At 41.2% G+C, this 15,234-nt stretch overlaps 1 protein-coding gene across 7 annotated transcripts in view; it reads right to left on the reverse strand.

Moving 5' to 3' along the window:
* The window catches only part of SGMS1 (sphingomyelin synthase 1), a 668,505-nt gene that overhangs the window by 76,196 nt on the left and 577,075 nt on the right, over positions 1 to 15,234 (reverse strand). For all 7 annotated transcript variants that reach the window (XM_069239879.1, XM_069239881.1, XM_069239884.1 and 4 more), the window contains one exon: positions 4,326 to 4,443. In XM_069239879.1, coding sequence (XP_069095980.1) covers positions 4,326 to 4,443 — 118 coding nt within the window. The remainder of the gene's footprint in view (positions 1 to 4,325; positions 4,444 to 15,234) is intronic.

A 15,234-nucleotide genomic window follows, 5' to 3' on the forward strand; every position in this document is an offset into this window, starting at 1 on the left:
AAGGCTTACCCAACTTGACAATGTTCTTTTGTGGATGGCATTGCCCTTCATTTGGACTACGTAGCCGATGAACAGCTGATCGTCCATTCTAAATGCTCTGGTCCTGTCCATGCAGAAACTCAACACTCTTTGGATCCAGACGATGCAGCCTTCCCGCTTCCCTAGAGGTTTGGGGAGGAGGGTAAAAGAACAGAAGAGTGGTGGACTCCCCAAAATGAAAAGGAGTCACTACCTTTGGCAGGAAAGCTGCCCTTGTTGGCATGAAAAGTGGTATACTGAGGTCTAACACTCAAAGCTTGCAGCTCAGTAACACATCTAGCTAACGCGACCACTACACGAAAAACAGTCTATCGTAAGGAGTCTCAACAGACAACTATGTAAAGGTTCAAACGGTACACCCATCAGCATGGCCTCTGAGGCTATGGAGCTTGGCCTTTGGCAGTGTCCACCCAGTCTACCTTCTCCTCCCTACACTATTACTCAACTTTGGGTGCTTTTCAAAATGTGCTAAGTTCACAAACATTAAAAAGACACTCACAGTCAAAAGATTTCAAATCAGTAGGCATTCCGAAACTGTAGCAGAATCCTGCAAAAACCTATTGATCCTTCAAAGGCACTAAGATAGCATGGCTAATTCCACCCTTCAGACTTACTATGCAGGCCAGGCAGGACACTTGTCTTGGTGGCCTCAGAAACATCAGACTGCATTTTCATCAACTCCAACTCCAACATACAACTAATCTACAAAAAATCCTCTCATGCTACACCACCAAGACAAATGACTAATGCTGCCCCACCCTTGGGCAGCTTCTCAGTGGTGAAACCTGCACATCAATATTTCTATCCCTAACCTTCATATTTTTGCTTTAAGCAAAACAACAGTTCGTGTTAGTGATATCTGTATATTCAATGAAGAAATAGCACAATTGTGTTAATGGCTCAATGGCAGGTATAGGCAACACCTCAAAGTACAGTACAAAGAATAAGAACAACACTGATTGTTGATGTCTTAGTTAATATATTGTAGCAACAAGCGTCTAAAAAATGATCACGGTGCCTTAAATGCAGTGGAACTCTCAGTCAGCAAAAACAGTGAAAAACATACAAAAAACTATTAAGAACAAGAAGTTTCAAAAATCCAGCAAACGACCTAGAACATTAATACATCAGATTCCTAGACCCAATTGCAATGCAAAGGGTCAAGCCACTAGGCTCCTTATAGCGCAGTAGACGACGTTTCGACCCTCAAATTATTGCGGGGTCTCATCAGGATGTAAGGAGAATAGGAAGACCTAAAGTAAGAACAAAGATGGTGATTGCAATTAATTAAAATGGGGGAACTTAAAGCGTAATGAATAAATTAGGACAGATTGATAGTAAACCCAATTAGTGCAGTCAGAGTGGTACACACCCACCAGACAGATCATAGAAACTAACCAAAAAAAAGTGCACATAACTACTAGTGCAATTTATATACATGAACTTACCATGGGTCACTTTTTAGCTCCCTGCCTGCGCACAGTGTTAGGCTTAGCTTAGGCTTGTGGCCTGTGCCCTTTTACCTAGATAATGTTCTATATTTATTTATTCATTGCTTATTCATTTTAGCACAGCTTGTTTTAGAAGCAGTGTTTTTATGGTCATAATTCGTTGTTATTCTGCAAGAAAGTCAGTATGAGTGTTATGGATGACATTCTTCACTGTGCTCTTGTACTCCGGGTTAATAAGAACAGAATGTGAGGTACATACAGGATAATATTTTGTATTGCCGCCACAAGACTGCATAAGCAGTCCAGCGATTAGGTACATAACCGCGCCAGACTTCTGTGCAAGAACAGAACATGTCCTGTATATAGTCATCTTGTAGGACAAAGGGCATAAGAGGGAGTTTCAGCCAAAATTTCCCATCCATACTGCATGCCAGCTGGAGGCCAAACTCAGCCTTCGTGTCTCTAAGGAGTCTGATCTAGAGAGTGGAGGCCTGACCTTGTACCAAGGTAACGCGGGTGTGCTTTTCATGGATACTGCACAACCTGATTTTGGTGTACACCGGCCCGCTCTCGCTAGGGGCTAGAGATTAGGTAGGAATGATAGATCCATGTCATTACAATATGTTGGTAGTTTTTATAGTCACATCACCGATTTTCACAACATTTTGTTGTTCCTCATTATCCTAATTATTGCAGCTCATGCATTTTATTGTAGATTGCGGTCTTTTTAATAAATGTATTGAAAGCAATCCTGAAAACAGTGACTGCATAGTTCATGGATTAGAAAGTTAGTACAAAGGAAAAAAAAATATTTTTTTGCTAGTAGCTTCCTTCCACTTGATGAATCTGCATGCATCTGTCAAAAAGTAATTATCTGCCCACCTGCGTTGTGTGCCAGAAAACTTGGTGGTGGGCGTTGGTTAACTCAGCTGACCCCAAATGGTAGAATTCCCCTATGTATTTTTCTCTCTTCTAAAGGAAAAACCCACTACACTTGGGCAACAGTATAGCCAGTAGGCAGACTTTGCCCCCTTTTGTTGTTTTAATCTAAATCCTTTACATGCTCTTAGAAAAAAAGTGTCTTGTCAGTGGATGTGTAAACTCGCTGAAAAACCAACATTTGAGGCTGAAATGTGTCCTTGGATATCAATTTACAGTTTGTAAACCAGGCTATGGGCCAAATGTAGAAAGCCATTTTCTGTGTGCAAGCGGCCCGATTCTGTGAATTGGGCCGTTTAAGCACTGAAAATAGCATTTTGGTACGCACAAATGCTATTCTGCGATTCAGTAATATATTAACCAAATTGCAAAATAAGTTTGTGAATCGCAATTAGGAAGGGGCGTGCCAAGGGTGTCCCTTCCTAATTGGAAGTCGCAGTGGTATGTCTGACTGAATGCAGTCCCAAAACAATTGCAGTTAACACCAATTTCAAATTGGTGTTAACCCCTTCGAAAACGGGAAGGGGTCCCCAAGAGACCCCTTTGTGAATGGGGGAACAAACATTTTTTCAGGGCAGGCAGTGAAACTTTAAGGAAAACGGGATGCATTAAAAAAAAAAAAAAAAAAAAACTGCTTTATTTAAAAAAGTCACAGATGTGGTGGTGTTCTGACCACAACAGGCTACCCTCCATGTGCATGTGGCCATTCCCAAATGAGTTGCAGTTTGCGACTTGCCTCATGAATATTAACGAGGCAGGTCCCTTGTGATTCATTTAGGAATCACTGACAGTGTCTGAGGCACTGTTGTACATCAGATTTTGTGACTCACAAATTGCGAGTCGCTAGAACTTGCAAATTTGCACGTTGAAAAAACTGACATAAGTACATGTGGCCCTATAGTCCGAAAAAGGAGTTTTAATAAATTTATGTGGCAGTAGAGTGGGCAAGCACTCCCCCTACATTGCGCCATACCCACACTAATCTTCAAGAAAGACTCTGCGATTCCCAGCTTAGGTGGAAAATTCTCCCTTTACTCCCTGGAACAAATGGATAAAAAGTGACCACTTGATGTGCAAACCCTACTTTTGGATCACAAACTACTATACAAATGTATTTTTCCTGCCAGACGTAGACTGACATGAGCATTGCCCCTTACAACTGATGTTAACTTTAATCCTGCACTAATATCAGTGGGTACTGAGCAAAATACATCCACCTAGGTTTGATCTTGCTTAACTGTCTGCAGATTGCACTAGGCAGAGTTAAAAGAAACAGATCCCATTTTACAGTGATATCCTCATATGGAGCTCTTGAATATCACAAAGTCAAGAACAGCTACCTGAAAATGATGCCTACTGGTGAACATAGGCAAGGGTAAAAGGAATAGACTTTGAGCCAAGAAGATTGTGTGTGCCAAGAGGGCACTGTATACAGGGGAGACTGCGCACATACAATGCACTATTTCCCAGTGGACATGGCAGCAGGCTATGCTCACTGGGAAGTAGGCTCTGCAGGTGCACTGCATAACGTGTACCACATACCTACACGGCTTAGCAGCAGGCAACAAACAGTGGGTAACTTGGGAATGGGCATCAAAAGGAAGGGCTACTGGGAACAGCGTACTGCCAAGAAATGCCTTGTGCTTGCAGAGCCGAAGCACAAACCGTGCCCAATGAGTACCGGATCTGGGGTACTGAGTACACCTGTGACCTGTTCTGGGCCAGTAATAGCTCACAGAAGGTTAACCAGATGCCCTTTCCTATATTTCACTAGGTGTCTGGATTCAAATGGTGTGTTTAACTGTTAAGGTAGGCTTGCCAAACCAAATTTCAAATCTGCACTTTGGATGCAGAATCACATCATCATTCAAAGTAAACTAAGAGAAGCAAACTTACCTTAGGAGAACAGTGGAAATGCTTTCCAGGTACTGGGAGTGTAGTTACGTACATTGTAATACACCGGTAAAGGTAGAGCGTGCCCACTAGACAGAAAAATCTTCTGCCAATAATAGACCTATAATATAATGAAAATAAAAGTCAGATCGTCAGAAGATAATTGCTTATGTATGGTACATGCTGCAGCTAAGGATTCTCTCTGAAAGGTGAATCAAAAGGTAAAACAATTGTCTTCCAATGTTACTAGTGCTATTTAAATACATGATAATTTGTGCGAATATTCATGGACTTTGAAACCGTTTCTCAAATTTCCATTTCCATATCATATTTAGCTGATTTTTGTCCTCCTATTTTTGCCCACCAAATACGGCCATCATTTACGATTCTATTCTGCCTCTCAAATGTGTTTCTGCTTGGAGGTCTAGGTGGAGAATCTGGGTACCTGTGCACCTTCAAATCTCTCTGCACCCTCTCAATCAGATCTTGTGTTTTTATTCACTCTCCTAGGTCCAGTACCAGTAAAACCTCATCTGGTCCAGCTGCCATAGCGTCTCTTCCTCTCCTTTTTGCACTCAACACTTCCATCTGGCTTGCCTCTTACTCATTAGCTCGAATGCATCTTATGCTCATATGTAAATAAAATATAATTGCCTTCTATTCTAGGTCTTTCATTCCTTGTACCTCTAGTACCCCTCACCGGACACCCCGACGCACAGCAAAATTTGCTCAAAATGGAACTGGTCTCCTCTTCTTCTAACTTAACCACTATGCCTCTTGCATAAATAAATGTATGCCTCTTACCCAAGCAGTATCCCTTTCTCACATCTGCACCAAATTCTCATCTTGAACTTGCGGTTTAGCACATATCTATGTGCTACTAAAGTAGTAATGTCCCTCCTTTCCTACTGCATGGTAAACCTCACATTGAAACTCCTCTGTCTTCATGTCTATTGTTTTCCACCTGCCACTCTATCTTGTAGCCCCAAGAAACATCCAGGAGAGCTAACATTCCTAACATTTTTCTCCACTTCCTTGCAGTCTTGCATCCTGCTTGTCTCTGTCCTTCCCATCAAGACCCTCAAAGTTATCCTGCAGGAACTGGAGCGTGCTCTCTGTTTGCAACTCTTTCCAACATCCAGCATGTTTCAGCTTCTCATATAGTCTCAAACCCTACATTAGAGTTTGACCAAGTGTATGGTATACTTGCATCTCCCTATTCCCTATAATCCTTGATACCCCATGCTGCCCTGATACAGCAATTTTAGTCCTCCACTTGAGTCAATTAGGGTTTGTGTTCGAGCCTGCTCTGCTGCAACCACAAACCTATGACCATACACATCCCTTCACTCTAGCCCCCAACTTCCTTGGCTACTTAACTGAATCTCTGTGGAACCTTAAAAGATGGGGGAGACTGAAAACACCACAATGGGCAAAATGGGCAGTTTAAAGTTTAAACAAAAGGGAGCAAATACTCTCAAAGGACTGGGTAATTTACAAACAAATAGCAAAAATAAAGCCAACCACACAAAATTAAGGTTTAAAGCATAATTTGGAAAAGCTAATGTAAACTAAAACAGAAAGCAACATGTAATACACCAACCATGAAGTGTGGGGAAAAACAAATCTGTGTCCAACATAGACTATTCTGACCATTCTCTTGCATGCAGACAATGACAAGTGTATTTGCAGAACAAATGATTGCCAAGCATCATTTAACCGGTACGGTTCATTATCATTAACAGTCAATAGCAAGAGTGCAGATAAACAAGTCTAGGGGTCCTCAGGACGTATTTAACCGCACAAGTATCTTAAAATTGATAAAGGCACTACCCGGCCTAGATCACGCAATCTCCGAAGATATCCTCACTATAAAGTTTTTACAAGCAAGAGGGAGACCGCATTCGGACCCAATCTTCGTTACTTTTGCAGCTTTAGGATCTCCCTGCCCAGATCCTTGAATGAAAAGTTTCTGAAGGCATGGGGCATTGAAGTAACAACCTACCAAGGAGATAGATATCCTTACCTGTTATTAGAGAAGCATGTCCCGGACAATGGTTATGGCTCTTATTAGCTAATAAAAAAAAATCTATATTAAACAGAAATACTAGAAGAAACATCTACAAAATATGCAGAAGTTTTTTTTTTAACTCTGCATTACATACTATATTTGTACTTACTGTGATGCTTTTCTTTGCTCCTACTGAAAAATTATGAAATTAACTATCGAGAGAAAAACATGCATAGTGTTTATTTAAAACCGGAAGATATGGCGTGTGTTCCGAGAACCTTCCGGTGTTTCTATCAATTAAATGGCGGATGATTGCGTTGCAAGTCACAGAGGTTGTCTGCCACCTTTGGCATCACCAGTACCACATCTGTGCTAAAGCGTTTGATGCAATTTATAACACTGGTGGATTGGCCTGAACCGCACGAGACTGGTTTCGAAGTCATAAAGGTACCTCAGTCAGAGGTGAAGCGTGTTAGACAAAGAGGCATGTACCAAGGGCTTGTAATTGAGCTATTTATCCAGGAAACCATCTCCAGCCTCGAAGGTAATCCATACAGGTGGAAGCAGGAGGCCATGGATGTAAATGCTGAACCTTTTTAGGTACATCACACTCTCCAAATACTGTCCTTAACGTAGGACCTCAATACATACAAATGTATTCAGATGAGGCCTCACTACCACTACGCGAATCATCAGCTACACGACTAACATTTCACTCAGTGGTGCTTTGTCAGCATGCAGGACACATTTATCTGTAACCTCAGTCAAAGCCTCAGCAGACCGCTTCTTCACTGGGACTTGGCCGAACATACACGGCAACCAACTTCATTTAGTGCCAACTTGGAATAAGTAAGCAGTGGTATTAGTCACTCCCATCGTTGCCTTTCCATTAGTGAAGAAACCACACCCCTTAATTACCATCTACCCATCTAGAACAAGATTTGCTATGGAACCCCTTTCGCTTCCGTTTCAAAGACTTGAACAGTCACACCCAAATAAAATTAGATAAGCAATTTCAGTGTCTGGATGAAGCAGTCTGGCTGGCATGCTACCTCCAAACTCAGACCTCTATTCCAGAATCTCAAGGGGCTTCACCACAGCACCTGATCACATCTAGGAATAATACATGGATGTCTCTTCCAGAAACTTGATAGTCACCTTACTAGGGTCCATCCACATGATGTAGGTCTGTCAGGACACTGCATCTTTCTCCCATCAGGCAAATTCTAAACGACCGCTGCGTCCAAAAACAGCAGCGAACAGCCTCAACAACATTATTCAGGTGCATAGTAAAATAATTCTCTGAATGTCAACCTCCTGATCCTCTTGACTGATACCTTGTCTACTCTGGTTGCTAACATGCTCTCCAAAGCTACAGAGGGAGTTGGTTCTGCGCCACTGTACTCCACACTTGCGATGCCTACCACTTCAACTCTGTTCTCACCAAAAACGGGCAACTGTATTCAACTAGAGGATGTCTGGCACAGATCTAAAACAAACTTCAAATAGGCAGCAGTCAACCAGGCCTATCTTCTTGGCAACCAAAACCAAGAATTATCAACAAACTGCAATTAACTGTTGAAACCTTCAATGCATCTTTACTATTGGTAAATGATGAAACTCCCATCTTTAACTCCAAACGTCTCTGCAAAAACGTCAAAATGCCCAGGCAAGTCACTAGTAAACAACTCGTCAAACACTCCCATGCAGCTTTACAAACTGATCCAGTGAGCTGCCACCAACCAACTCAATTATACAACCATTGGCTTTCTCTTCAGATACCTAATTCAGCTTCAGACCCTCTCTCACTCAAACCAGAAATATTGCTATTGTCAACTACCCCATCTTCCATGTAATGCGAACTCCAATACGGTTACCAAAGAATGGGCCAATGAGAACAACTAGGTGAGATTGTGATTAATATTTATCCACAAATGACCAAAGCAGGCCGGCCTACTGCAACTGTACCTAAAATAATGCCAGTGAATGGTCAAAAATTGATGTTTGGCTCAGATCGTGCAACCAATTTTGATTTAAAGTTTGTTAGTTGCTTTTAATACAAACTTTCATAAATTGATCCCCCAATCCTGCCCTCCATGCCTGTATTTCGCAAAAAAATATAAAGGTTTTGAATTACCAGTGTACTGTAAAGCTTTTCACCAACTGAAATGCCTTTGCCCATGACTAACAAAGATCATAAATATTAGGCCAAAGTGCTAAACTGTTCATGCTTGGTTTATCAACCAATTCAGACATCCCTACAGACTGGAAGGCTGTCAAAAATGTGATGGGGCTTAATTAATAAACTCAGTAGGTCTAGAATGTAACATTCAAGGACTAATCACTTGGTAATCCATACCCCAGGTACATTTGAGACATTGAGGGCGGCCCCTGAGAGAGAAGTGGATGAGTTCACTGAGGAAGATGGAAGGAGGCCAAAATGGCACAGTGCGAAGCACTATAGCCACCCAATTCAGACTTACTTGTCTTAAAAACATTTACCGGTCAAACAGAGGTGTCATAATGGAAAATTGGCATGGTGGCTTTTCAAGACTGTCTGAGATGCCATGGTAAACAGGCGAACTTCAGACAATTTGGGAATACCCCCAGATCAGGCCATTCTGGGACGCAGTGCTACAAAGTATAGGCTCTTCCTGCTTCTCTTATCCATAGATTTGGATACAAACAGTGCTTAATTTCTATACAAAAACGTGCTGGTGCCCAAAGCTCTCTTTTGAAACATGTGGCTGCTCATTTAAGTGTGCGAGCACTGACTGTTGAGGCATAGTAAACCTAAAGCCATTTCGGGCCTCTTTAATCCATTTACAGGCACTCCTTGCCCCTTGAGCTCATTCTTGCAGCTTTCTGCTTTCTCCCTTTGTGACGCTTTTTCATTTTTCTCTTCCTCTCTCTTTCCCATATGTCTTTTGCTCGCAGTAAATGCCTGATGCAGAAAACGAAGTGCCAGTGCCTCGCACCCGAAATCACCGGTTCAAATTACGCACTGGACACAAACTAATATATATCAGCTTTACTGTACCTGGGTCAAGAGGTATGATGTCAAAAAAAGAATGCGATAAGAATGTGCGCAGGGGCTCGCTCACTGCAAGCCTCAAGAAATACCAACATACAAAATAGGGAGGCAACAACACAAACACCTGAACAGGTGGGGCAAACGAACGCAATTCAGAGGAACAGAGGCAGAACTAGGAAGAAACCAGAAATATACATTGTGTTTTGTACAATAGAAGTGAATACACCACATATTTATATTTATCTCAATCAATACTACTGAAACTGCGTGGTAAAGCGCCATGCCGTATTACGTGTTGTAAACGTCAAAGCGTAAAATCCGCGCGATAGAGGCATGTGTGGTATCGACTGATTCCGTTGAGCTAAACCTGTAATGCTGGATCCCAATGATTGCATGCCATATCATACCACTTTTTCGCTTTTTTGTCTCGTACACTCAAACATGATTAATAAAAGAAAACAATCGAATCACTCGGTGATGAAACTATTGATTCCGACACAGAAATCACTTGCCGTAGACCTCTTTTACCTGCGTGACTTACTCTATCTTTGCTGCAATAGCAAGACAAAATACAGACTTTAAAGGGGGCGACTTGAACCTATCACGTCGGATAACATACCCTTGTTGGTAGAAACTCACGGACATATTTCGTCATACACCTGCTAGGAAAAGGATTATTAAATTATTCGGGCAGCTGCCAGCGAATTACTTTGTAAGTCCTCGGGAATGTTCTCAAACGTATATCCATAACTAGGAAAAAACAGGCCATTCCTTATATCTGGTGTTATGGTATTATACAGAGGCCACATGTTTTATTGTGTCACATGAATTAAGCTTTCAGTACACTTAGCTTTGTTTTCTCTCTAGATGAGCCTTTCATCCTTCCAAGGCCAATAAACTGAGTACTTTCAAATAGGGTAATAACGTCTATCATGTAGGGGGGTCGGAAACGGAAAAAGTGAGGTATGACACCATAAATAAAAACATCACACAACCCACGTGTATGCACGCACATCCTCCAGTGGTATTTAAGCTTAATATGAAGTATAAACAAAAAGTAAAAAAGGGCATCATCTGTCGACCAGGAAACTGGGTAACAATCAAGAGCCTACAAGAAAAAAGTAAAGACGCAACTTCCTAGCCACTGTCTTTGCTTAGTAATATTAATTTGACTGATATGGCAACAGAGTGGACTGTGGCATGGGACGACACTGAAGCGACACCAGGTGACTCGAGGTAGGCTGTTGTCAGCAGATGCTTTTCAAGGAATTACCAGCTTTGAAATTAAAGGCTCTACCCTGAAAATGAGGTCCCGGCGAGGGTACAAGTTACAGGTGACACGCTAAATGTTCCCAAAAATTGACAGAAAACACGCAAGAGAGACAGCCCGCAGGCACAATTCATAGGCCTACTATGTTGTTTTTCTCGTTACCACGAGCTTGGTAACCTAGGTAGCAAAAATCTAACTCCTGAACCCTAGAATTTGCCACAACATCTTGATGGTGGTTCAGGTCTCAATATTCCTCTGTGAGCAGCTGGGCTGAGGAACAACTTGCTGATCATCGCTTGCCATCCCGCTCGGTTTCCACTCGCCATCAGCGGAGAGACATAGGATTAGTACAATTGGTAAACACCGAATGCACTTCACTCCCTCTGAACACTTGTCAATCGTCTCCTACCAATATGCAGCTCAGTGCTTGTCACGGCCAATCTTCTATCACCTGGAGAGGCTCCCTGGCCCTGGAGACGATGCCAGTTCCCCCACCACATAGACTCTCGAGTTCTCCTTTATGAAAGGAGAACACGAGGTTCAGATTCTCAAGGACATGGAGAAAAAGAAGCCATAAGGGAACAATATTGGCGACTGTGAATAAGGGGCGGCTGTAACACGAACTCTTCTGGATTTGTCCAAGCTGGTGTTGTCCATTTCTTCCTAACACGTCTATGGCAGAAGCGGGTGAGTTGGAAGGGGCACCTTTGGGGTAGCACCTTCATTAACTTTTACGTTTCTCTGTTCGTTTCCTTCCCCCGTTACTTCAACTCACTTGTGGTATGATAATATGGGAGAACGGTAATTACCGTTAGACACGTAGGAATGCCGGTAAACTGGACTTGCAAGGAGCATAGTCAGAGGTGTAGCCTTACCAGTATAGTTAGTTTTAACTTACTATTGGAACACCGATGATGGTGCTGCTTATTTTAGATACCTAGTTCTAATTTTTACTATCATTACTTTGTGTTTAGCCCCATTCTGACTATCTCGGGACACCTATGAGGCTGTTGCCATTTTCAGATAATCAGTCCTACTCGATTATTAGTCCCACTTCGATTACACTGGGTCGGCTAAAATGGCGCTGCTAAATCTCAGATACTCAGTTTCTCTCCTAAATGATTACTGTGACTTTCGGACAATGGGCTTTATTGCCTAGTCCTACTTCAAAGTTACTGACAATGTCACTGTGTTCCACATAAACAGGAACTCTAGGATGGCGCCGATGAACCATGCCACTTCGGGATATACACCATAATTGATGGAAGCACACACCCGGGTAGCAACTTTTGGTTGGACAATATGGTTTTCTTTTGGGGGTCATTTTTAGGTGATAGATATCTGAATAAAAGTCGTCGGTTACGAAGTTTAGAACCTGTAACATCAGATCTTTTTTCATTATGATACCGGATGTCACGCTTATATGACATTAAAATTATTGCGTTCAACATAAATAGAAGCTCAGGATTGAACTGGCAATACAAGCAGATATTATTAGTAAACATGGGTATCCATTTTTAGGTTGAGCATAGCAGTGCGCAAGTGCTGCTTTTCCGATGTGCTGGTATCTATGTGAGCTTTTAACCACGCCCTCCTCACACCCATCGGTTTCACTCGTTCATTGGCTTGCCTTTCAAAAATCCTTTGATAACATTGGTAAACGCTTTACTTTTGTCCCGCCTTTGGGCAGTTTTGTTACTGCCTTGGGGACCGACCCGGTTACATGGATAATTGCACGTTTGCCAACAGGTCTGACTGTGAGAGAAATTGTTTTTCCATTTGTCTCTCCTTCGCGATCACGCTCATGGAGGCTGTGGTACTTTGAACTGACCTGCTTATGTCAACTTTTTTACTTTTCTTTTTCAATTTATGTGGCAAGAAAAGTCTAGTTAGGAATTTAGAAACGCTAATGGCTCTAACTCGAGCAAATGTGAGACCCATTGTATTGCAAATGCTCGTTACTTATTATAAGCACTGAGCAGTGACTGAACTAGAATGAGATCACTATATTGTGTTAGAAATACCAATAATTTGAGACTAGACCTCTAATATGGAACTATTAGCTATCCTTGTAACAACCAATTTATAATCTAGTATTATTGTGTATTCAGATACATTCCAAATCAAGAGGGGCGTGATATACGTCAAACACATTATAATAGGTAAGATGTGACAAGTGGGACTGGCTTTTATATGGGCACACAACGTTGGATTTGTTTGTAATATATTCAATTCGGTTTACAGATAGCTGTCTATAGGACTTCGTGTTACCTTGTCAGATAGACTAGTGGGATACAGAAAATTAATGTACAAGACGCTTAGGTATGTAAGGACAGTAAACGTTAGTGTACTTCTACTCATATACACTAGGAAAGCTTACTCGCACTCTGGCATGTGGATTATTATGGGTAGTATACCCAAAATATTTGGAAATCGAATTGTATTATCACTGAGGATATGATATGCTACCAATGTATGTACAATAAGAAATGAGTGACTTACTATACACAGGTGTATAGATAACTACGGATAAGGCATAGAGGTTCTCAGTGTGTTTCAGTTTTTCACTTACAATCCCTTCCTTTCCTCATGTCACAATAGTGATAGTATCCGATTTTAGATAAGAATAGTAGTGCATGATTTTTCCAGCCCTGAGAGAAAGTCAGCTGCTACACATGAAGCACTGACTAAACATGTGTTGGCTTGGTCATGTTAAATGGAAATTGTTTTGAAGAAAAGGTTTTGGCTTGTATGAAATATGGGAATTCTTTGAGGAAAGAATAAAATGTGGACTACAAATGAAATTGAGTGCCTGGAGCATCCTTTGCAAATTTGGAGTTTCTAAATTAAGGAAGACTGGGTGGCTCTTCTCTCCGGGGAACAACATATGTTGGACTTATCCCATTGACATACTGTATGAGAGAGCGCCATTAATCCCAGTTACCCTTATGATCTATTGTGCAAGTCTATGGCACCATATTAATTAGATTTATCTACGAACTCTTAAAAGCTGGGGCCCAATTCAAGCATCATCCTAGCCAGTGATATTTTTGGACACCCCCTCTTTCACCAACAGCTGAGCCATCTTCTATTTGTAATGGCAGACTGGTAACCCTTTCTCCCATTGCTCTACAATGAACAATTCAGCACAAATGCTGGAGTGTAAAATTTACATTAAACTCTGCCAGATTTACTACTGACTGGCGCTTTTCCATGTGCAAAACGCAAATGGATTGATACCGTTCAAATGCTTTTAATCAATCAATGCCAGTCTCGTGTCCTTCCATGCGGAGGTCTACCACAGTGACATTGAAAATGTAACATTATTGAAATTATTTTTAATTACTCCAAAACTTTCAAAGCACATGACATTACAAAATCCAAATCCCTCAATTTCATTGAAAACTGGTGAGAAAAATATAGCCCTCATACCAGTAACAACAAACACTGGAAATATAATGCCAAGCTGATGCAATAGATAATTTAAAAAAAATAAAAAATGTGTGACAACAATGAAGAACAAGCATTTGCAATTCGATGGGTCTCGCAAATTTCTTCGACTTAGAGCTTGGTGTGGTTAAAAGCCCACAGAGAGATTACATCAGGGTCTAGTACGCTTGCACGCTCAACCATAAAAAAAGGAAAACATGCCACAGTCAAACAGGGAAGGAACATACTTGAAAAAAAAAAAACTTCAAAAAAGTTGCCATCACATCTAATTCATACTGGACTGTACTCATGATTCCTAGCAGACAGTCATATCTAGAATATGCACAGAAACCTCTGGTTTTAATGCACATCACAGGAAAATGATTACTATTAGAGAAAATAAATGGTACTATTGGCTTTGAATTACAGTAACCTGGAGACAGTTTAAACAAAGTGGGATGACCAAAAATATAAAAAGGTACATAATAGAAATGAGAAATCACTGGCATAATCAAGTATTGGGCTACCTCCACCTCTCTGGCTCTGACAAGAATTTCTGTTCGAGGGAATTTGATCAGGTGGAATGTGGTCACTCTGAGCAAGAGAGCCAATGGCTGAAGCGGGTTGACTCTGATGTATGCCCTCCATAGTATACAAGTATTAGGGTGGCAGCCTATCTACTTTTTAATCAGTCACAAACAGTTTACAATCCTGGCATGTCATGTGATACCTTAAAGCAATATAGGGTGTTCTATTTAATTATGATCTTTCTTCATTACATTGGGTCGAGACAGCCCATATTTCCACTTTCTATCACAAGTTCTCTCAACTACATTTTCATCCCTTCCCTCTGCCCGTGTATTTTTCCTATCCTTATACTTTTCTTCTTTTTCAGCTCTCGTTAAACATACGAGCCTTCAAAACTCAACTCTTCCATTCTCATTGCTTTAATACGGCATGGCAATGCAAATATGTATGATTACTTTTCTATTTAACGTGGCCAATATGTAGCTGCAGTTTTTGATCAGCAGGGTATTTGAGTTATACAACATTATAGTGAAGTACTAAGAATTCATGATCTATTTTTCACTCCTAATATTCGATCGCTAATCCTGAAATGAACGACATTAAGTATTCTTATTGGTTCCCAAGGTACTGTAGAGGTATG

The sequence above is a fragment of the Pleurodeles waltl genome, chromosome 6 (assembly GCF_031143425.1).
Source record: "Pleurodeles waltl isolate 20211129_DDA chromosome 6, aPleWal1.hap1.20221129, whole genome shotgun sequence".
In the NCBI taxonomy this organism is placed as follows: Eukaryota; Metazoa; Chordata; class Amphibia; order Caudata; family Salamandridae; genus Pleurodeles; species Pleurodeles waltl.